At 32.6% G+C, this 25,554-nt stretch overlaps 1 protein-coding gene across 2 annotated transcripts in view; it reads right to left on the bottom strand.

Annotated features, from left to right (window-relative positions):
• Window positions 1-25,554, bottom strand: part of LRRIQ3 (leucine rich repeats and IQ motif containing 3) — a 199,190-nt gene that overhangs the window by 162,737 nt on the left and 10,899 nt on the right. For both annotated transcript variants that reach the window (XR_004234226.1, XM_031968875.1), the window contains exons 2-4: window positions 21,338-21,589; window positions 19,014-19,337; window positions 2,921-3,051 (exon numbers count right to left, since the gene is read on the bottom strand). Coding sequence is in view for 1 of the 2 variants with exons in the window: in XM_031968875.1 (XP_031824735.1) it covers window positions 2,921-3,051; window positions 19,014-19,337; window positions 21,338-21,589 (707 nt within the window). In the remaining variant the exon portion in view is untranslated. The remainder of the gene's footprint in view (window positions 1-2,920; window positions 3,052-19,013; window positions 19,338-21,337; window positions 21,590-25,554) is intronic.

Below are 25,554 nucleotides of genomic sequence, written 5' to 3'. Positions count from 1 at the left end.
TTTAAAAGGAAAAGGACTTATATGTACAAAAATATTTATAGCAGCTCTTTCTGGTGGCAAGGAATTGGAAATTAAGGAGGTGCTCATCAACTGGGAGATGGCTGAATAAATTGTGGTATGTGCTTATGACAGAATATTATTGTGCCATAAGAAATGATGAACAGGATGGTCTCAGAAAAATCTGGAAAGACTTCATGCACTGACATAAGGTAAAATATACTGTGTACAAAATACCAGCCATATTGTAAGATGATCATCTGTAAAACAGTTATGTATTCTCAGCAATACAATGACCAAGACAACTCTGAAGGACTTGTGATGAAAAATGTTCTCCATAACTGGTGGTGTCTGAATATAGATTGAAGAATTTTTTTTTTATCTTTATTTTTCTGGAGGGATTTTTGTGTCACAACATGACTATTATAGAAAGGTTTTGCATGACCACACATAGATAACCTGTATGAAATTATTTGCTTTCTCAATGAGGAAGTGTGGGAAGGAAGAAAGGGAGAGAATTTGGAACTCAAAATATTAAAATAAATGCTAAAAACTTTTATTTAATTGAGGTAAAATACAATACAAAATAAATTTAATAAAAAATGAGAAAACTGAAAGCTCAGTATTCTTTCCATGGCACCATATATTATTATATGTATATAATATGTATTTTATATATATATATATATATATATATATATATATATATATATATATATAATACATATTATCTGTCTTGCTGCTGCATCCTCAGCACACTAGGAATTTTCCAGCTGATTGATCCAAATATGTAGTATATAAGACCACACTCCAAAGAGATCAAAGAAAGAGGAAAAGGATCCACAGGTAGAAATATATTTTCAAAGTACCTCTTTTTGTAATTGAAGCAAATGGGAAACTAAGGTGACAACTACTAAATGGGGAATATTTAAGCAAATTATAATATATGAATATATTGGAATTATCCATAATTCTAGAATTGCTTCAATTTATTTTGATGGTATTTTTCTTTTTCTTTTTAAATTTTACTATCTTATCACTGGTACCACCATACTTCACTGAAAAACAAACAAACTTATGACAAGTATATATCACAAATCAAATCAAAACAAATTTCAACACTAGCATTATGTTTGGAAAAATATCTATGTCAATCTGCATCTTAAGTACATCACTTCTCCAGTGGTGGGAAGCATTAATCATCACTGGTCACCTGGAATCTTTGCTATCATTGACCTGATTAAAATTGGTGAGATTTTCAAAGTTATTTTTTCTTGACAGTATCACTGTCATTATATTTAATTTTTTAAAAATTATTTTCACTTTACTAAACTTCAGTTCATTTAAGCAGTCCTAAGTTTTTTTTTTTTAAAGTCTTTTGTCAAAAGAAAACTAATTATTCTGTCAGTGGAGAGTTTAGATGAAGAAAGGATACCTTGAGAGTATTTCTGGGACTTCTAGTACCAAGAATGGTGAAGTAGACATGATCAAACACATTCCATATTTGTGTGTCTCACTACATTTTACTTTACATATGAGCCTATTTTTCTTAAGGATGTATATAAGATAAGAAAGTGAGATTTGGAATTGGGTAGGGGAGTGTTTGAGAAAATGTTTTATTTTAATATTTTTACATCATGTTAGTAAGTGAATTTGATAAGAACCATTTGTGTCTATTATCTGATTGCAACATTTTAAGGGTGTGGATGTTAACACCCACTCTCTGGAGCCTAGGAGTAGCAGTCTCCTTTTAGAAATCCTCTCTGTGACTGAATATTTATATGTAAAGTAATCCAGAAAGAATACTGCAAATAGCAGTACTGAACAGAGCAAGGCCAAAGAGGGACACAAACTCACTCCAGCACTGTATGCAGACCCTTCTCCAGGTTGTCATAAAAAATAAACAATCAAAAAGGAATATACTTTGGGTAGAATCACTGCCTTATTGGTGAAATGACCAAGCCGGCATTATCAAGTTATTTTTTTTTTTTTTACTTTCCACAAATATATCATAAAAGGACTTACCCCTTCCAGGTCAAGTCAAATGTACCTGAAACAGTAAACCGCGACAGTGTTCCTAATCAGTCACTCAAAAATGTTCAATAAAATGACTATTAGATTTGGAGTCAGAAAGCCTGTGCTTACACCTCCAGATAGTGGAGCCTTCAAGGAGTCACTGAATTTCCCAGAGTCTCAGTTTCCCCATCTGCAAACTGGGAGGGCTGGTCTAATAAAACTTCACGGGCCCCTTATGAAGACTTCCATCAATAGGGAATTTGCCACCTCCAAAGAAACGACATTTCACAACTTATATTAAGCCAAATCCTTTCCCTCTAGCTTTCAACCACTGGTCTTAGTTTTCTCTCATGGTGGCAAAGAGAACAAAATTAATTTCTCCATGGCAAAACAAAGTTCCTAATATTTGAAGGCAATGATTTCATCTCTACTTTCTTCGCTTCTTCAGGACAAAGATCTGCAGTAACTTAACTGATCTCTGATAATTGTCGAAACCTCCACTAGAATTTGCTTTTGTTTGTTTGGCTGGCACATCCCATATATGGCTCACAACGAATAAACAATAACTTTTAAATGTAGTCAAGTAATTCCTCCCCCGTCTTCTATGTCTTCTGAGTCACTGCTGGAATTAAGTTATGTATATAGTTTTATCTGATCTCCCAGGCTAGAAAGTATCGATATGAAATGGAAATTATTCTCAGAAACCTCATATTAATGACAAGTGATTACTCTGGGTTTTTTTTAAGTATTCATAAACCATTCTTTATATAATCCACTTTGTATTACAATACTGATTAAAATCAATATTCTCTATCAATAGTTTTTAGACTATTTGTGTTTTCCTTTGAAAATCATAACATCCTTAATACCTTAATATCTAAACATATGCTTAAAAAGTAAAACATACCACAGTCTTCTAGTCAAATGTCCACGAATCCATCTCTGGAGTATCACAACTGGTGAATTGTGGGCAACAACTCTATTTATTTTTGAAATAACGTAATTCATCTGGAACAGCTCTTTCTCATAGTTTGACCCCTGTATAAAGGGGGGAAAAAAAGGCTCAAAACATGTTTCATTTATCAAGTTCTTAAAAGGCATTTTTAAATTTCATACTCAGGTCATAGCAGTAAATGTATTGAGCATGGGTCTCTCTCTGGAGGAAAAATAGCATAGAGAAATTTTATTTAATTTCAATTAGAAAACAGAAAAATCAATGAAATTAAATTAGATTAATTCTGTCTTCAAAAAACATACTCCAGGAGCTCAGTTGTATTTACATCACTCAGACATGTTTACCCTAACCTGGTAGCCTACCATAAGGTGACCAGATGTTTTAGTTTGGCTATGACGATCTTAGTTATTCACATCAAGTTCCTAAGTGGCCTAATATCCTATGGAGAACTGCAGAGAAATTATGAAGTGTATGAAATTAATCTAGAAATTAATATGCCCATACCAACCTGGCATATGACAGTTCAGAAAGCAATTTATAATGTGTTTACTGTTCATCTACATCCTGGGATTCCTCTTTCATTGGAATATGGCACAGTTTCTTAGCAAAACAAAATCCCTAATTCTCTCAAGAATTGTTATCCATTATTATTAATCCTCTACAGAAGCCCTTCCCACTCTAGTTATAAATAGTGGAGTATGATGAAATAAAAGCAACCATTTTCTTTTATTTTCTTCTTGACCCTCATGTGACTACTTTGGCTAATGAAAAATTTGATCAATGACTCTTAAACAATGATCTCAAGACAAAACACTAAAAATCTGACATATATTGGGTAATAAACAATGTCATATTAAAATGCACTGATTAACAAATAGATCAAAATTGCTAAAAAAAAATTTGGTTTTATACAGAGTAAGTTACTGAAATAAAATGAAATATGGTTCATTAGTTTAAAAAGTTAATACTTTTATTTAATTCATCAATTAACCAACATTTACTGTTTTCTATGTGCCATATTAAAAACTGGAAAAACAAAGCAAGGCAAGACTGATCTCCGTGCCCTCAAGGGGCCACTGTTCTTACAAGATGTAAGTAACTATGTACATATAAGCTATATGCAGAGTAGATATGCTAACAGACGAAGGCCCTGGCAGCTGGGAGAATTTGGCAGGTTGTCCTGCAGAAGCAGAGATTGGAGTTGCTTTGACAGGGAAGCTAGAAGTTGGAGGAAAAGAGAGAGGGCTGAAAGGCAGGGAGGAGTACACGCAGAAGAGCCAGGGAGACACAAGATTGGAATGTTTGGGGTGAAAAATTACAAATAAGTCAAAGTAGCTGGATTCTTCCTTGAATTTAGGGGAGCGAAGTGTAAAAAGAAAAAAAAATGAGAAAAGTGGAGTGACCCTAAGAGGGCTCCAGGGGACTCTCACGTCCATGCGTATTTGGGGAAGGGCAGGACAGATCCCAAGGGGGAAAGCTCCAGTGCAGGCTTGAGGTGAGGGAGTCCAGGTATGGGAGCAGGAAAAGAGGTGGGTATGAGAGATCTCATGAAGGAAGAAGGGACAACATCTGGGGACCTGTGGCAGAGGAGGAGGGAGAGTCTCCTATGGAAGGTGGCCCTCAGCTCATGAGTCTGGGGGAGCAGCAGGGCGGGGGTGCCACTGACTGGGCAGGACTTTGTGCCATTGTCCTTCAGCCATTACAGTCCTGTCTGATTATTTGTGACCCCGTCTGGGATTTTCTTGGCAGAAATTCTGGAGGGATATGGCATTTCCTTCTCCAGCTGTTACACAGATGAGGAAACTGAGGCAGACAGAGCTCAATGACTGCCCAGGGTCAATTGGCCAGTCAGTGTCTGAGGCTGCATGGTAACTGCCTTCTGGCTGAACTCTCCACAACACCAAGTTCCAGGGCTGGGGGGCAGAGGCCCGGGACTCTGAGAGGAGAGTGTGGGTACCTCACCCTTAGTTCTGGACCAAATGCAAGAAATAGCCACTGGGGCTACAGGAGAAGGAGCCAGAAGGAAAGCTAGCAAAGTGACTCCTAGAAATCCAGTTCCTTCTGCAGTGAAGATCAGCATACAGGAGACCAGTGACCATTCTTGGATTATATCCTTGGAAGAACAAAAAACTTACAGACTCCAAAACTAGTTCTGAAGACAATAGCAAGAAAATTCTAAACCTAAGGAAAATCCCTTCTTTAGTCTAGGAGTAGAACTCAAATTAAACATAAAATAAAGTTAAAAGCTGACAAATCAGCAGGGAAAATGAGCAAACAAAAGAAACAACAGCAAAGAACCTGATGGTAAAATGTTGCTAAGGTGATGGGAAAAAAATCAACACACAAACCCAGAAGACAACAATGAGGTCAAAGCTACTATAAGTAATGCATCAAAGAATGTGAATTAAATAGAAACCCAATAACAATTCCGGCAAGAGCTCAAAAGAGGATTGTAAAAATCAAATCAGAGGGAAAAGAAAAATTGGAAAAATAAATGAGAATGATGCAAGAAGATTATGAAAAGAGAATCAACAACTTGCTAAAGGAGGTAAAACATCCACTGAAAAATAAGTTTCCTTAAGAAGAAAAATTGGCCAAATTTTAAAAGTACAAAAATTCACTGAAAAAAATAATTTCTTAAAAATTAGAATTGGGCAAGAAGGAGAAAATGAGTCCAGAAAAACTAAGAAATAATAGAATGAAAATAATTTTTTAAAGTAGAATAAAATTTGAAATGTCTTATGGGAAAAACAAATGAACTGAAAAACAGCTCCCAAAGAGATGATTTAAGAATTATTGGGCTACTTAAAATTCATATTTTTTTAAAATGCTAGATATCATATTTCAAGGAATTATCAAACAAAACTGTTGAGATATTTTGGAAACAGAGGGTAAAATAAAATTGAAAGAACCTACCATTCATCTCCTGAAAGATTTTCCAAAATGAAAATTTCCAGAAAATAAAAGCCAACTTCTAAAGTTTCCAAGTCAAGGAGAAAACATTTCAAGTAATCAGAAAGGAACAATTCAAATATTGTAAAAACACCGTCAGTCCACACAACATTCAGCCAGTCTTACACTAAATAAACAGAAAATTTGGTATGTGATATTTAGGAAGGCAAAGGAGTTATGTTTACAATAAGAATAACTTTAGCAATATTGAGTCTAGCTATTGAGAGGGGAAAAAATGTATGTCCAATGAAATAAAAGACTTTCAATCTCTTGATAAAAGATCCACAACTGACATGAAAATTTTATTGTCAAATATTAGATTTAAAGCAATCATTGAAAGATCAACATGAAAGAGAAGTCATGAGGGAATCAATAATGCTAAAATGCTTCTATTCCTATATAATAAGATAATAATTGTAACCCCTTTGAATTTTATCATTTATTAGTTATAAGAAGTTCAAGTAGAGTACCCTCTATTTGAGGGTATGAGAAGACTATGATGGGATGATATAAAAAATTAAGTTGTCAAAAAGAGGGATGAACTGAGAGAAGAGATAAGGGAGAGGAACAACAGAGATGGGAAGGGAGAGAAGGAAGATTTGTTAAATAGAGGAGGAAATGGGAGGGTTACAGGGAAATCTTGAACTTTACTCACATCAAAATTGGTTTAAAGAGGAAATAATATACACACTCCTTTTGGATAAAAAAATCTTTCTTACCAACAAGGAGATAGTGTGGGAAGGAAATAAGAAATGTGGAGAGAGACTAATGGATAGAGCGCAGATTAAAGAAGGCAATAGTCAGGAGCAAAATAGATTTTTGAAAAGGGAAAGAGGAGGGACATATACAAACAGGTTGGAAGGAAATGTACAGTAATCATAAATGTATATTCAGGGAAAGTGAGAAATAGAGGTATATATAAAATAATTTTACAAATGCATATGTAAAATTATTCTATGCATACTCTAGAAACACATTAAATTTTACATACATGTATGTATGTCCTTGCCTAATGTAAGCCCTCTTTAAGATAAGGGTTGGGGGAAGGGAATTTTTAAAAAAGAAAAAATATTACATGATAATTTCACTGTATTTTTGAAAGGAATAGTTTGTGCATAATAGATTTGTGGTTTCGTGAACAATATTTTTATATTATATAGAAATATCTGTTTTATTTCATAAATTAAAAAAATAAAATATAAATGTGAATGTGAATGGATTGAACTAACCATAAAATGGAAGTGGATAGCAGAAAGAATTAAAAAACTAGAAACCAGTAACATTATTTAGAAGAAACACTCGAAGTAGAAGAACTTACATGTATTAAAAATGAGGCCACATATTAAAAATAAATACTGGAGCAGAGTATTACATGGCAGCTAAGTTTAAAAAACAGCAGGTAGCAAAACAATAGCAAAAAATAGGTTTAATAGGTATTAATTAATAAATTAATTAAAAGTTTAAAAAGTTAAACAGAGAAAACATATCATGCTAAAAAAGTACAATGAGGTACCAATTCTAAACACATATGCACCAATGGCATAGCATCAAAATTAAATGTTTTAAGAGAAAGTAGATACTAAAACTATTGAGGATTCCAACTTTCCCTTTTAGAACTAGAAAAATCTAATCAAAAATAAACAAGAAAAAAGTTAAATAAATAGAAATTTTAAAAAGTGAGAAATGAGAGACCTCTGGAGAAAACTGAATGGGAACAGAAAGGATTATACTTTTCCTCAACTGTACACGGTACCTTCACAAAAATTGACCATATAATTAAGGCATAAAAATTTCACAACATAGTGCAGAAATGCAAAATCAAAATGCATACTTTTCAAATCATAATGCATTAAAATTACATTCAGAAAAGGGATGTGGAAACATAGATTAAAATTAATTGAAATTAAATTTATTTCCAAGAATGAATGAATCAAAGAACAAATTATAAAAACAATCTTTAAAGTAGAAAAAAATTAAGCAATGTACAAAAATATATAAGATGTAGTCAAAGAAAATATTTAAAGAGAATTTTTATCTCAACATTTTCATCATGAAAAACCTATTTCATCACTTTTCATCATCTCTAAACACTTTCATAAAACACATTAACATGGAGAGAAGGTATACAACTAAAAAATCTAGAAAAAAGAAAATTAAATTCTCCAAATGAAACACTAAATTGGAAATCCTGAAAGTCAAAGGAGAGATTAAAAGTTGAGAAAACCATCAAATGAATAAAAATAGAAAAGGATTTCATGGGGGCGGGGGCGGAATTAGATAAACCACTGGTTAATTTGATGTAATGAAAGAAAGCAGAAAATCAAATTACCAATATCAAAAATTAGGAGTTAATTTACAACCGATGAAGATGGAATTAAAGTGACTATTATTAGTCATCTGCCCAATTATAGACTAATAAGTATCACAATATAAATGAAATGGTAATTTACAAAAAAAAAAAATGGAACAGGAAATAGAATATTTAAAACAATTCTCTTAGAAAAAAATTGAACAATCCATAAATAATCTCCCTAACAGAAAAATCAGATGGATTCAAAAGTGAATTTTATTATTAAGTATAATTTACACCAAGACTGCATGGCTTAATATGAGGAAAATTATCAGCATAATAGACCATATCAATAACAAAATCAAGAAAAATATAATTAGTGAACACTGACTCAAAATTTTTAAATAAAAATTCTTATCAGTAGTTAAGTGATTTATCCAGAAATCACTAATTATGATTAACTGGGGTTTATATCAAGGATACAAGGACAATTCAGTATTAAAAAAACAATCAACATAATCATATTTAAAAATAAATCATCCAAAACTACATGATTACTTCCATAAATGCAAAAAAGTCACTAACAAAGTACAACACTTTTTTATGTTAAACAAACTCACCTAAAAAGATAGGCATAGAAGGATCTTTTTTAATATCATGAAAAGCATCTATCTAAAATTTTAAAAAGAGTCATTATGAAATGGGGTAGTAGAATCATTTTTAATAAATACTAGAATGAAGCAAGGATTCCCACACTCCTCATTATTTTTAATATGGTTCAGGCAATACTAGGGATGGCAAAGAATAACAGAAAAGAATGAAAGGTATAAAAGTAGACAAAATATTTAGAAGATAAAACTGTCTTTGTTTTCTGGAAATATGGTGGTTTACTTGGAAAATCCTATAAAACAAATAAAAATGTTAATTGAGAAGATAGCTTCAAGAAAGTTACAGATTACGAAATAAATCTTCAAAAATCAACATCATTCCTATTAAATAATAACAAAACACAAGAAGTAATAATAAAAAGGAAAATTCCATTCGAAATAATGACAAAATGCATAAACTACCTGTGATCAACCTCCAAAAGCACACAAAAGACTTGTATATATTCAGTTACAAATTATTCCTTTAAAGAAATAAAGAACAATCTAAATAGCTGGAGGAATATTCAGTGCTCATTTCTGGGTTATGCCAATAAAAATAAAATGACACTCCTACCAAAATTAATTTATTTTAATGTTATATTAATGAAATTCTCAAAGGGATACTTTACAAAACTTGATAAATAATAATGAAGTTAACTTAGAAAAAAAAGATCTAGAATAACAAGGGAAATTATGAAAATAAGTAAGGCTTACAGAAAAATACCATTTTCACATTTCAAGCTATATTATAAAGTAGCAGTCATCAAAACCATCTGGTACAGATTAAAGAATAGAGATAGAAATCAATGGATTCAATTAGACAAGGGAGAGTCAATAAAGCCCCGGAATTCAGTGTTTGATAAAGTTAGGATGAGCATAAATTACTTAGGGAAAAACTCCCTATTTAATAATAAAAAAACAACCTGCAGTCTGGCAAATATTAGGTTTAGACCAATACCTTAAACCCCACTCCACAATATATTCTACATGGATATAGTATTTTATTTTAATACACTATTTTAATATTAAAGATCACACAAGAAATGATAAAAAAAAATTGATAAAAGATTGTGAACCTCTCAAAGATAGGACTAGGAACTATATTCTTAACCAAACAAGATATAATGGTAATTACAACAGATAAAATAGATAACTAATCACATGAAACTGAAAAGCTTCTGCATAGACAATATTAATGAGTCTCCGAGATGCATATGTATACATATCTATAAATACATGCATGTGTGTATGCATGCATACATATGTAACATGTATATGTATACATATATAGTTATTTGTCCTATACATATATGTATGTGGAGAGAGAGAACACTGAATATACTTGCAGCTGTTTAAATTGTTCCTTCTTGAAGTCCTACCAAATTCCTTTTAAGACACAGATATGGTTGCTGATACCTAAACCAGGAAGAGCCAAAACAGAGAAAGAAAATTATAGACTAATTTCCCTAATCAATATTGATGCAAAAATCTTAAATAAATATTAGCAAAGAGATTACAGAAATTTATCACCAGGACAATACACTGTGACCAACTAGGATTTATACCAGGAATTCAGTGCTGATCAATATCAGGAAAACTTTCAGCATAATTGAGCTTATCAATAATAAAACTAATAGAAATCATATTATCTTAGCAGATGCAAAAAAAAAAAAGCAGTTGACAAAGTACAACATCCATTTCTAATAAAAACTCTAGGTAGCATAGGAATACATAGAGTTTTCCTTAAAAGGATAAGTAGCATCTATCTAAAACCATTAGCAAGCATTATATGTAATGGGGATAAGTTAGAAGCATTCTTGATAAGATCATGGGTAAAACAAAGATGTTCATTATCACTACTATTATTCAATACCGTTTTAGAAATGCTAACTTTAGCAATTAATAAATGAAAAAAATTGCAGGAACTGGAGTAGGCAAAGAGGAAAGAAAACTATTATTCATTGTAGATAATATATTTTTAAAAATCCTAGAGAATGAACTGCAAAACTACTTTAAATAATTAACAATTTCAGCAAAATTGCAGAATATAAAAGATACCCACATTAATCATCGGCATTTCTATATATTATCAAGAAAGACCAGCAGCAAGAAATAAAAAGAGAAATTCCATTTAAAATAACTGTAGACAATATAAAATATTTAGGAACCTATAGGCCAAGACAAACCCAGGAAATATCTGAATACAATTGCGAAACACTTTCCACACAAATAAATTCAGGTCTGAACAATTGGGAAATATCAATCGCTCATGGGTTGGCTGAGCTAATATAATAAAAATGACAATTATAATCTCAAATAATCTACTTATTCAGTGTCATACCAATCAAACTTCCAAGAAATTATTTTGTAGAGCTAGAAAAAAATAATAAAATTCATCTGGAAGAACAAAAGATCAAGAATATGAAGGGAACTAATAAAAGAAATGCAGAGGAACATGGCTTACCAGATCTAAAACTGTATTATAAAACAGCAGTCATCAAAACCATTTGGTACTGGCTAAGAAATAGAGTACTTGATCAGTGGAATAGATTCGACTCATAAGATACAATAATCAGTGAGTATGGAGTGCTTGATAAACCCAAAGAACCCAGCCTCTGGGATAAGAACTCACTACTTGACAAAAATTGCTAAGAAAACTGAAAAACCATATGACAGAAACTAGGCATAGACCAACATCTACCACCCTATACCAAGATAAGGTCAAAATAGGTCCATAGTTTAAACATAAAGGGTGATACAATGAGCAAATTAGTCAACCAAGGGATAGTTTACCTATCAGATCTTTGGAAAAGGGAGGAATTGATGACTAAACAAGAAATAGGACAAATTATAAAATGCAGAATGGATAATTTTGATTACATTAATTTAAAAAGGTTTTACACAAACAAAACCAATGCAGCCAAGATTAGAAGGGAAGCAAAAAGCTGGGAAACAATTTTTAAAGCCAGTATTTCTAAAAAAAAAAAAAAAAAATCTAAAAATCCTCATTTCTAAAATATATAAAATAGAGTGTGTTGTGATATGGGAGCCACCTGTCAGTGGCTGCTGGAGGTCTAACTCAGACCTATAGAATGGATCTCTTCATGTGAGAGGATAATAGTGATACAAGGAGACAGAGGCAGTTGCTTTTCTCTGACCTCCCCACCAAGAGACCATTGCATTGGCTGACCTCTCTCCTCTTCCCTCTGCCTCCAATTTATTTCATTCCCAATCCACAAGGAACTTCTGCTAAGGCAGCTTTGCAACTCCTTCAAGGTTTATGATCCACAGCTGTGGAGGCTCTCGGAGAATTGACCTGCCCCTCCACCTAGGCATGGTCCTTAACAAGAGTGAGTCAAATTTATAAGACTACAAGTCATTCCCAAATTGATAAATGGTCAAAGTCTATGAACAGATAATTTTCAGATGAAGAAATTAAAGCCATTCTATATTCATTTGGAAAAATTCTCTAAATCACAATTTATTAGAGAAATGCAAATTAAAATTACTCTGAGGTATCACTTCATACTTGGCAAAGATAACACGAAAAGATAATAAATGTTTTTGGAAATTATGTGGGGAAACTGGAATATTAATGTTTATTGGTGGAGTTGTGAAAGGATCCAACCATTGTGGAGAGTAATTTGGAACTATACCCAAAGGGCTATTACACTGTGCACAGCCTTTGATCCAATCTCACCCCTGGATCTTTTTGACAAAGAGATCATAAAAGATGTGCAAAAGAAGGAAGGACCCTCAAGGTGCAAAAAAGCAGCAGCTCTTTTTATGGCAGCAAAGAATTGGAAACTGAGTGGATGCCCATCAATTGGGGAATGGCTCAATATATTATGGTACATGAATGTAATGGGATATTATTGTTTTATAGGAAATGATAAGCTGGATAATTTCAGAAAAGCCTAGAAAGACTTACATGAACTGATGCTGAGTGAAGTGAGCAGAAGTAGGAGAATATTGTATACAGTAACAGCAAGATTATGTGAGGATCACCTATGATAGAGTTAGCTCTTCGCAGCAATACAATGATCCCAGACAATTCCATTAAACTTGAAATAGAAAATGTCATCCACACCCAGAGAGAGAAATATGTTCCAGAATGAAGATCAAAGCATACTATTTTCATTTAATCTATACCAATCAGACTTCCAAGAAAATATTTTAATGATCTAGAAAAAATAACAACAAAATTCATATGGAATAATAAAAGGTCAAGAATCTCAAAAGAATTAATGAAAAAAAAAAATCAAATGAAGGTGGCCTAGCTGTACCTGATCTAAAACTATATTATAAAGCAGCAGTCACCAAAACCATTTGGTATTGGCTAAGAAATAGATTAGTTGATAATTGGAACAGGTTAGGTTCACAGGACAGAATAGTCAACTATAGCAATTTAGTGTTTGACAAACCCAAAGATCCTAACTTTTGGGATAAGAATTCATTATTTGACAAAAACTGCTGGGATAACTGGAAATTAGTATAGCAGAAATTAGGCATGGACCCACACTTAACACCATATACCAAGATAAGATCAAAATGGGTCCATGATTTAGACATAAAGAGCGAGATTATAAGCAAATTGGAGGAACATAGGATAGTTTATCTCTCAGACTTGTGGAGGAAGAAATTTGTGACTAAAGGCGAACTAGAGACCATTATCGATCACAAAATAGAAAATTTTGATTACATCAAATTAAAAAGCTTCTGTACAAACAAAACTAATGTAAACAAGATCAGAAGGGAAGCAACAAACTGGGAAAACATCTTCACAGTTAAAGGTTCTGATAAAGGCCTCATTTCCAAAATATATAGAGAGCTGACTCTAATTTATAAGAAACCAAGCCATTCTCCAATTGATAAATGGTCAAAGGATATGAACAAACAATTTTCAGATGATGAAATTGAAATTATTACCACTCTATATGAATGTTATGGAATATTATTGTCCTGTAAGAAATGACCAGCAGGATGAATACAGAGAGAGGCTTGGAGAGACTTACATAAACTGATGCTAAGTGAAATGAGCAGAACTAAGAGATCATTATATATGTCAACAACGATACCTTATGAAGATGTAATCTGATGGAAGTGGATTTCTTTGACAAAGAGACCTAATTCAGTTTCAATTGATCAATGATGGACAGAAGCAGCTACACCCAAAGAAAGAACATTGGGAAATAAATGTAAACTGTTTGCATTTTTGTTTTTCTTCCCGAGTTATTTTTACCTTCTGAATCCAATTCTCCCTGTGCAACAAGAAAGCTGTTTGGATCTGCACATATACATTGTATCTAGGATATACTAGGACATATTCAATATATATAGGACTGCTTGCCATCTAGGGGAAGGGGTGGAGGGTGGGAGGGAAAAATCGGAACAAAAGTGAGTTCAAGGGAAAATGTTGTAAAAAAATTACCCTGGCATGGATTCTGTCAATAAAAAGTTACTATAATAAAAAAAAAAAAGCATACTATTTTCACCTTTTTTTCTCATGGTTTTTTCCTTTTGTTCCGATTTTTTTTCATAACATGACTAATATGGAAATGTTTAAAATGATTCTACATGTACAACTTATGTCAAATTTCTTGCTGTCTTGGTGAGGAGGGATTTGAGGGAGGAAGAAAAAATTTGAAACTCAAATTCCTACACAAATGAATTTACATATAACTAAAAAAATGAAATATTTAAATGCTAGTGAAATTTTCAAAAATAATAATAATAAATAGTTCTTTCTTTAAAAGAGCAATTCTTAATTAAATCTATGAAGGGTGTGTGTGTATGTGTGTGTGTGTGTGATTCTCAAGTGCCTCATGAATTTTTTAGGCAGGATTTAGTTATCTATGAATGGGACATAGTCACATATGGAAAATGCCAATCAAATCAACTGGAGTTTTTATTTCACACCCTCTAAATTTGCTAAATTTACAAAAAAATAGCAACAGTCAATTTTGAAGGGTTCACAGAAAGATAAGCATTCTAATCCATTGTTGATGTTAGTATGAAAAGGCACAACTATTTTGCAAAAAAGCAATTTCAAGATATGCAAAATTAAGTGGCTCAAGTTTATCTTATGAACTAAAGACTGGATTACTGTGCTTATACCCTATGGGGGAAAAACACCCCGTATTTTCCAAAATATTTGTAGCAGCACTTTTTGGGATAGCTAGGAATTGGATGCAGAGACAATGACCATATGGGGGAAATGAGTAAACAAATTGTGTTACATGAACGTAATGTAATATTACTGTGATGTAAGAAATAATGTATACAGAGAAGATGGAAAGAGCTCTATGAATTGGAGAATCAAGTAAACAAAGCCAAGAAAACAATATACAAAGGAATATAATAATTACTTTTTTCTCTTTTTTTAAATATTAGTCAATAAGATAGGGTGCAAGGAAGTACATTAAAGTTGTTATGGTTTGCAGTTCTCTAATCAGTAATGATCAGGATTAATTAAATATCAATTTCTCATGGGTAGGCTGAACCAATATAATAAAGATGACAATTATACCTAAATTAATGTATTTATTTAGCACTATATTAATTAAACTAGCAACAATTCTTTAATGCAGTTAGAAAAAAATAACAAAATTCATCTGGAAGAACAGATCATCAAAAATGTCAGGAGAATCAATGCAAAAAGAGTGAAGAAAGATAGCTAGCCATATTAGACCTCCAACTATATTATAAAGTGATAATTATTAAAACAATCTGGTACTAAGAAACAGAATGGTGGATCAGTGGAATAGATTAGGTATCTAATATACAATAGCAAATGATCATAAAAATCTAGAATATAAATTCTAGAATAAACTCGTAGAAATAAACACAAAAACTCAAGCTTTTAGGACAAATTATTATTTGACAAAAATGCTGGGAAAACTAGAAAATAATAAGGCAGAAACTAGGTATAGAAAAATATCTCACAGGCTATAAAAAGATAAAGTCAAAATGGATACACAGAAAGGTACACAGAAAGGGTGATGCCATAAATAAGAATTAATATTATCTTTTTTGTATTATTTTTTAATCCTGTAGATATTTTCAAACTGTATTTTAATATAGTTTGGCCACACTCAGGAATTTTGTGGTAGCCTGGTGCAGTGAGGTGGACATTTCTATCTTAAGTTATATTACAAAGAAATAATCATCAAGCATAATTGAAACATTAAAAGCCAGAATCCTAACTGAACAGAATAAGTACATAAAATTCAGGAGAAAATTAGCATGATTGGAACACTTCACAAAAATAATAAAAGAGAGAAACATTTATTTGAGTAGAAAATTTTTTTTAGTTTCTGATTAAATTGGAAAATTCTGGCAGAAATGAGGTTTCGACTAACATTCACACCATAAACCATAATAATATCCAAAAGCATCTAAATATAACAGGATCTAAATATAAAAAGTCAGGTATTAAACAAATTAGAAGAGATTTGGAATGAGATATCTTTTATAACTCTGGAAAGAGTTCTTGACAAAATAAGATATAGCGAGATTCCCAAACACAAAATACCCAAGTCTGATTAATTTTTTAATCACAAATAAAATCAATGATGTTAAAATTTGATAAGGACCTAGAAACTGTTTTTTAAAGGCTTTAAAGTTCAATTCTATAGATAAATATGTCTGCTATATGAATTACAGAATTTTATTTTAAATTGCTGGTTAAATTGTAAAATTCTGGCAGAAACTAGGTTTTGACTAACATCTCACAGCATATACCATAACAAGTTCCAAAAACATACATGATCTAAATATAAAAAGTCAGTTACAGAGGGCCACAAACAGTGAGGAAACTCTGGGTGAGGTAACTCTGGGTGAGGTATAATAATACCCTTCAGCCCAGAGGGAACCTGCTAACAATGTCTGGTTCAGCTCCCTGGCTCCCCTAAGGGCTTCTCAACTTTCCTAAGAAGTCCCGAGGTGGTAACAACCTGTGCTGTGATTGAAGCAGAGTGATACCTGGTAGAAGAGCGATACCAGGTATCAATCTATATACAACAGCAGGTTGTTTATAATAGCAGTATATACACATGCCCAGTGTTGTTTTGGTTACATAAGGGTAGGAGGGTATATAAAGGAGAAAGAACTTGGATAAATGGACTCCATACTTCCACCATCCTCAGAGTCTCGCCTCATCACTCCTCCACTAAGACAGTATATGTTTTAATCACCTCAGCATGGGGGCTCTAGAAAGCATGGTACGTTTTATCACCCCAACTTGGGGACTCTAGAAAGCAGGACACAACAGCCAGGTTTAAACAAATTAGAAGAGATTTGGAATGATATATCTTTTATAACTCTAAAAAGAGTTCTTGACAAAATAAGGTATAGAAAGGTTCACAAAACACAAAATAGCTAATTTTGATTACATTATTTTTAACTCACAAATAAAATCAGTGATGTTAAAAATTGACAAGAACCTATGAACTGTTTTTTAAAAGCTTTAAAGTATACTTTTCTATATAGACTTGTCATCTTTGAGGATATTTATTATTTTTTAAACAAATATAAATAGATAAATGGACAAAGAAGATAGGCAGTTATGAAAAGAATATCAAGTTTTCAATCACATAAAAAATGTTCCAAATCACAAATAAATTAATTGCACATTAAAACAATGAGCACCCAGAAATCTGGAAAAGACAATAAAAAAGAAAAATGGCCAATCTTGATGGATATGAGAATAAACATAACATATTGACTCATCTTGGTAGAGCTAGGACTTGATTTAACAAACCTCAAAAACAGTTTGGATCTAAAGGTGAAAAGTCACCAATGCTTGTCTATCCTTGGAAATAGTAAAACCACTTGTAAGTCTTCTACTACAAAGAGAGCAAAGACAGTGAGAAAATATCTTTATGTAAAAAGTGTTCATGGCTGCTTTTTTTGTTGAAGTAACCCAAAAGAGCATCCATCAATTGGAGAATAACTGCACAAATTCTGGTTTGTGAATGTGAATGATGAAAGGTACAGTTTATCATGGAGCATTCATAAAGTACTTACTCTGAGTCATGTTCTGAGAACACAAAGAGGAAAAAGGGAGCCTGTAACTCAAGGGGCTCAGGCTCTAATGGGGGAGACAGTGTGTAGCTCATGGTGCATCCCAGAACTCTCAGGGTCTCCCATGCTGGGACAGGCCCTAATCTCAGGCACTTGAGGGCCAATGGAAGAAGTGGAAAAGGGCTGGGGTGAGGGAGAAGCTCAGCAGGGTGGGAGGAGTGCACCAACTGGCGAGCTGGGGACCCCTCCATCCAACCAGGGAGCCCCTGAGGGCCCAAGGGCCTAAGGAGGTGGACTGTGGGATGCAGGGAAGGTCTTCCTGTATTCTATCTACACCTAAACTCCAGATTTGTAGACAGACATAAGGAAAGATATGTTTAGAGAGAAACATGGGGAGGAGGAGGAGGAGGAAGAGGAGGAAAAGAAGGAGGAGGAGGAGGAAGAGGAGGAAGAGGAGGAGGAGGAGCAGGAGAAAAAGGAAGAGAATTGAAAAGAAATTCCTCACTATATCACCCCATAGTCTAGTAAAACAAACTCCCATGATAACAGCTGGACTCTGCTTATTTATTACCAGGTTAAGACTAAAGAAATATATTTATACTTGTGATATCAAAAAAGATAAAAGAAAAGCAAAGACAGGTGAACTTTAATTTTTTCTAAAAGAATGAACTATAGCTGACAGACTTCAAAAGCAACTCTTATTTATGCTGTTATATGTGGAAATATTTCATTATGAATTTTTACAAAGTTAATAATAATAAATACTAATAAAAGCTAATTAAGAAGAGGCAGCAATATGCCTTACACCTACTAAGGGTCTAATAAAATATTGTAAAATGGAATTAAATGTAATTAGTGCTATCTTTTCCTTCATCCTCCATTCTCATTGATTCAAAGCTATTCTTTTTATGTCCAATTAGATTTCTTTGAGCCAGAAACTTTTAACAACTTTCATAGTTTCTATAAAACTATTAATAACATTCTCAATAATTTATGTTTCCTTATATAATTGATTAAAATAGCTTTGGAGTTTCCATAATTTCAGTACATCGTTCAAAACTGAAGTCGCTGCTAATTTCTTTAGGTATATATTCAAAATAATCAACTATGGTTGCCAAAACAAGATGCTCACCTTTACCAGTACTGGAGTGATATCACAGAAAAGGTGTTTGCTAAGTGTTTTGAATCTTTCAGGAAGTTCCCAATTCTCTATTATTTCTTCATCAGAAACCACAAAATTGTCCAGGATTTTGAGTGACCATATACTATTAACTATCACATGTCTATAACCTTTTTTTAGGCTCACTGGGCAGTCGTACAGAGTGAGGGCAATCAGGTTCGGGCAGGCCGATAACGAACACACATTCTTTAGTTTTACAAATGAATTATCATGGAGATATAGAAGTTTTAATTGCTTCATTGCACTCCAAAATGTCCCATCTGGTACAATTCTTATCTGAAATAACAATGAAATACAAAATTTGAAATTAATTTAATGACATATTTCCTATAAAATGTACAAGAGCAGCAATGACTTGGCTTATAAAATACTTATACTTGATTAGCCTATGTACATAGTACAATAAAACTATGGTCAATAAGAGCTTAGATAAACTGGATTATTTTATTTTTGAGGGTGGAAAGCACCTGAAACTTACATGAAACCACTTAAAACAGAAAAAAAAATTTTAAAAATTTTGAGAAAGAATTTGTGTATATTATAATCATTGAAAATATACAGAATTTGATCATTTTTATCTATGAAAGTAGACTTTTGAATAGAACATTAGTTAACAGAACATTAGTTACAAAAGGGAGAAAAATAGGAAAAAACAATACCTATCTTACCTTTTTATACAAAGAAGTTTCATAAAAACCTACATATGCACAAATAAAAGTTGAGATCTGGAAATAGATGCAGTATCTAAATTTATAGTAAAACCATGCTTCATTTATTCCTTAGAAATCACCTTTCCAACTAGTATTTTATGTGACTACAAATACTCAAGAAGTATTTTATAAAGCAAGTACTCTGTGCCAAGCACAGTGTTAGGAAGGGAGCAGTCCCAACCTTCCAAGACTTTACAATCAATCCTGAGAGCAATCAGTTAGGGACCTGGTACTGGAATGTCTAGGCAGCCCTAGAAACACAGAGCTCGCATCTAGATTGATCCAATTGACTTTGGGAGCAATTAGTACTCCAGATCAGGATGTGAAATCCTCATTTTTTTCAAGGCAAAATTAATTTTTTTATGTTTTATTTTTGTTTTTAAACTGATTTTCAATTGTTCCTGAAAGACTGTATTTTATGCTAAAATGCCTGCTTCTCTAATGGAATGTTTTAGGAAAGTAAATGCAACACGGAGGCCATTTTGCTGTCCTTTTGGAAAAAGAGATTCTTGGAAAATTGAAGATTATTTCAAAGCTCAAATTAATTAGAGAAAGGCTAATAATTATCTCAAATGGACACATGCTAGCAGTCACTTGTTTTTTACATTATATTTCGGTTACATAGAGAAAGAAAGATAGCAATGGCAGGCTTTTGAGAACAATGTAAAAAATAAGTCAGAAGGCAATTTAAGAAATGGTACTGTATCTTGAAAACACAACATATTGGGATGTACCATATAATCTCAGAGCAATAAAGTCAGAGGAGTACTTGTGACTCAGCTAATATGGAGAAGAACTCTGGGAGGTTGAGCTGCAACTCAGAACGTTAAGCCAGTGGAAGTAAGCACCCTCTGCCCCCATCCCAGACCATCACAGGCTGAATAATGTAAGGGATGGGAAAAATGAGAGAAGGGGGCCAAAGGACTCACCCATTTTGATGGCCAGGATCCTAGGAGGAGTAAAAATAGGAGACCCTTAAATTCCCAAGCAAGTGTTCTTTCCATGGTGCCCACCCCAAGATTAAGGACTTTGTGTTATATAGGAAAGCCTGATACAGCAAGAGTTGGAGGTAAACTCCAAGACAAGAGGACCTGCTTCTCACACACATTGTGTGTATGGTCTCGGTTTTCTGGGCAGTTTCTAGGAATATAAATTGTAGAAAAAAGGTTCAAGCTAAACTGGTGGAATGAGTTTTCTCATCTGGAAATTCCACATGTCAATAAAATCATGGGTCCAGTCCTTATTCCTATCAAACAACAGGACAGGACAGGTGAGGGGAGCATAGGGCAAGTGAGAGAAAAAAGAAAAAAACAGAGAGAACAGGAGGGGATTGAAAGGAAGAGGCTTTCAAACTTTTCAACCTATTTTAAGTATAGAATTAAAGATTCAAAATTAATTTAAATGTAAGTAGTTAAATAATGAATATAAAATTAAAATAGCAAAATCTATATTGCCTTACATTTTAAAATAAAAGTTAATATAAGGAATCTTGAAACATTAAAAGTATTTACATAAAATTCTGTTGAGATAATATGTTTCCAAACATAGGTCTGAATTCACCATTACCTGATTTGAATGAAGATCCAATTTAATTAATTGTGTACAATTCTTAAGTGGAGACATATCTATAATAAAATTCTTGGACAAAATACATATTTTAAGTGAGCTATAGCATTGGGAATCTTCCAGTGCATATAAATGCAATCCATGGCAATTTAAAAAAATAAAATCTTGCACATCATTTAACTGGTTTTCACTGTTCTCATCTGGGTTTTGAGAGCTAGTTCCTTTTTCTTCTGGCTCTCTTCCATGGAACATCTGGAAGTAAAAGAGAGAAGGAGAATTTCTTAAATGTTTATCTTTTTTTCCTTAACTTTCAAAAGGAATGTATTTTAAAATTTTAACATTTTAGTAATAAAAAATATGGCATATGATTGGTTTTGCATGAATAATAATATACAGCTAAAGAGTTAGGTTATAGTTAAATAGGCAGAAGACACTTTGTTACCCAAAAATAGCAAAGTAAAAAATGTACTGAAATTGCCTAATAATTTTGTGTCAAAGAAATTTAAATTAGCCCAAATTTAATTACATGGGGAAAAAAATCCTGTCTTATCAATTAAATGAAACCAACTCAAGGACAGAAAAGGGAACTACTATTTAATTAGAAAATAAAATCAAGAACATTAGCTTGAAATGAAACTTCTGGGAAATTTTAGGTCATATCTAGACAAGAAAAATAGAAGGGGAAGGGGGAACTCTCCAGCAGCTGAAGTAAAACAATGGTTTAGATGATCACTCCTAGGATATACAAGATGTACACGTATCATATGACTGAATTCTTTTCAATAACTATTTTCTAACATTCTTTTTTTTTATTTTGAGTTCCAAATTTTCTCCCTCTTTCTCATTGAGAAAACAAGCAAATGATATCAATGATGCATGCAAAGTCATGCAAAACATTTCCATCTAACCCATATCACGCAAAATAAAGTAAAAAGAAATCAACATTACTATACGTCAATTTGCGCTCAATTCACCGGTTCTCTCTCTGGAGGTGGATGGTGTTTTTCATCATGAGGCCTTGGATCACTGTATTGATCAGAGCAGCCAAGTCTTTCACAATTGCTCATCATTACAAGATTGCTGCTATTGTGCACAATGATCTTCACTTTACATTGGTTCATATAGGTCTTGCCATGTTTGTCTGAATCCATCCCTCCCTTGTCATTACTTATTCATATGCTGCAAGCTGCTTAGTGAATAAGGCCTTCAATGTCTAATTCTTTGCAATCACAAATAGACTTACTCTAAATATCTTTGTACACAGAAGTCTTTTTTCATTTTATTTATTTTATTGTTTTGAGATACAGACCTAGTAGTAGCATTACTAGTACTAGTACTAGTACATTAGTAGCAGGAGGAGCAAAAGGTAGTTTTATAATCTTTTAGACATGGTCCCAAATTGACCTCCAGAATCACTGGACAAGTCCACAAATTCTACCAAGTTTATTAATGCACATAATTTTCCTTTATCTCCTCCAGCATGTGTCATTTCTGAGAGGTATAAGGTGGTCCATCAAGATTTGTTTTAATTTGACTTCCTCTAATAAACAGTGATTTAGAATATTTTTATGTGAGTAGAGATAACTTTGATTTCTTCTTCTGAAAAATGTCTGTTCATGTACTTTGAGCATTTATGAATTGGAGAACGGCATTTAATTTGTATAAATTTGACTCATTAACTTATATATATATATATATGAAAAATGAGGCCTTTATCAGAGAAACTTAAAAGTTTTTTGATATTGCTTCATTATCTATGGTAACTTTTAGCAAAATGTATTTTCCTTTTTTTTAATTTAATTAATTTTTTTTTTTTTTTTTTTTTTTTTTTTTTTGCCTTTGCTTTGTCTGAGATCATGGTTGCTGAAGCCTTTCTTATTCCAGCTGAAGCATTTTAACTCTATTGTTTCTGTTTCAAATGTCTCTGGTAAACATCACATTGTTGTATTATGGTATCTAATCCATTTTGCTATCTACTTTTGCTTTATGGGTGAGATTATCCCATTCCCATTCCCAATTATGATGACTATTTTCTCAACCCCATTTTCAGCTATTTTTGTTTCTGACACTGCTTCCCTTAATCTGCCATCCCTTCAGCACCTTCCCCTCTCCCTTACTCTTATTGCCTATTTGCCCATGTCCCTATTGATAAAATAGATTTAACACAGCCAATTGGATGTGTGTGTGTGTGTGTGTGTGTGTGTGTGTGTGTGTGTGAAGTTTCAAGGTTTACCACTAATCATCACCATTCCCCATTTCTGCCTCTACTAGAAAGGTTTGTCCTTGTATACTTTTATGGGAGAAAATTTCCCTTATTTGACATTTTCCTTTCCCCTTCTCCCAATGCAGACCTCTGTTTTATCCCTTAATTTTCTTTTGAGATCATTCCAACAAAACTGACTCACACTCATGCCCTCTATCTGTATAGACTCTAATTGCCCTAATAATGATAAAGTTCTTAAGACTTATACAATTATCGTCTTCCCTAATAATAATGTAAACTGCAACTTTATTTAATCTTTCATGTTTACTCTTTATATTTCTTTTGACTTTTCTGTTTTCTATTTAGTTCTGATCTTTTCATCAGGAATGCTTAAAAGTCCTCTCATTAAATCGATCTCTCTCTCTCGCTCTCTCTGCCTTTTGTCGCTGTCCCTGTTTCTCTCACAGCTGACAACTGCTATCTTGTGAAGTCCCTTCACACTCTGAAATTATGTATATTTTTGTATATATGTTTGTGATATATATGTATATATGTGTATGTTTATGAATGTGTTTGTATGTGTGCATTCATATATGTGATATATATATATGTATTTATATTTACATATATTTATACAGTATATATTAAGTGAATGAACTGAAAAAGGTCAAAATAGCATATATCCTTATAAGATTTGTAACTGACACAAAGGTGGGAGAGATAGAGAATATACTGTAAGGTTCAGTTTTTTAAAAGTTTTTGACAGCTTAGAACATTGGACCAAAATAATTTTTAAGTTTTTAAATATATGTACTAAGATATCTGAAGAAATGAAGTACAGTCCTTTTATTTAAAAAAAGAGAAAAAATCCTAATTTAGAAACAGAAACAAAAATGTGATCAAATGAAAGAATGTATCAATTTGATTCTGTCTTAATTTAATGCTGAATGGATTAAGCCATCTAACAAAATGAAAAAGAATGACAAATTAAAAAGATAAAACAAAATCCTACAATTTCACAAGAAATATGTGCAAACAGCAAAGACATGCTCAGAATGAAAATGAGGGGTTTCAATAAAATTTATTATTATCAGACGTGAATTCAAAAAAGAGGTACAATGATTCTGTCAAAGCAAAGCAAAAATTCACAACAATAAAAGACAAAAACAAAGAAATTATAATGTGATGAAAGGAACTATAGACAATAAATCAATGGCAATATCAAATTTCTTTGTCCTAAATACTTTATCTTCCAAACTCATAAAAGAAAAAAAACTGAATTGTGCAGAAGACATAGATAATATAATATAATAATGGTAGACTTTTTAAAAACCCTCTCTCACTTTTGGATAAATCTAGCATAAAAATAAAGCAAAAAAGAAAATGTAGAATTTTCAGAATTGTTGGCAAAGCAAGCATTAAAAGGCTTATAATAGTACCTTCTGAATGGATCATTAACTGAGAGAAATGATTATTTCTCTCTTGTATTAATAACTTTATATTGAATTAGGACCAAGGTTTTCCCCCTTTTTATTTTTTTATTCAGAAATCTGTTCCTGTAGGTTATTCAGGCAGTCTTTAAAGTACAGAGCTGATACTGAGAAGGAAAATTCAATTCTGTTCAGAGGATAAACAAATTTTAGTTTAAGGGAATTGATAGATTCTGGTCCATTGTGTTTTAGGTCTGGGAAAATTAGAATCTTCCCTTTTGTTAGACAGGTTATAGGAATATAGATGTCTTTTTGACCAAGACTTAAGTGATCAGAGTCAGTACCCAAACCTTCATTAGATTAGGTCCATTTCTCATTATAATGTTCATTATCTTATTAATTTTGATCAATCAGAGTTGATTTGCACCCTCAGAAACAACCACTCGTCCAGGGCTATATAAGTATTAAGTGGGTTCCATTGAGGGGTCTTTGGCATTCAAGGGTTTCATTGATTCCCTTTTATTAATTATTGCCACCACTATTAATAAAACAATTATCCAGGAATTATATCTCTTGAACTTTTT

This window comes from Sarcophilus harrisii, chromosome 4 (genome assembly GCF_902635505.1).
Source record: "Sarcophilus harrisii chromosome 4, mSarHar1.11, whole genome shotgun sequence".
NCBI lineage: Eukaryota > Metazoa > Chordata > Mammalia > Dasyuromorphia > Dasyuridae > Sarcophilus > Sarcophilus harrisii.
The sequence above is the reverse complement of the archived record's forward strand: the minus strand, read 5'-3'. Positions and strand labels throughout refer to the sequence as shown.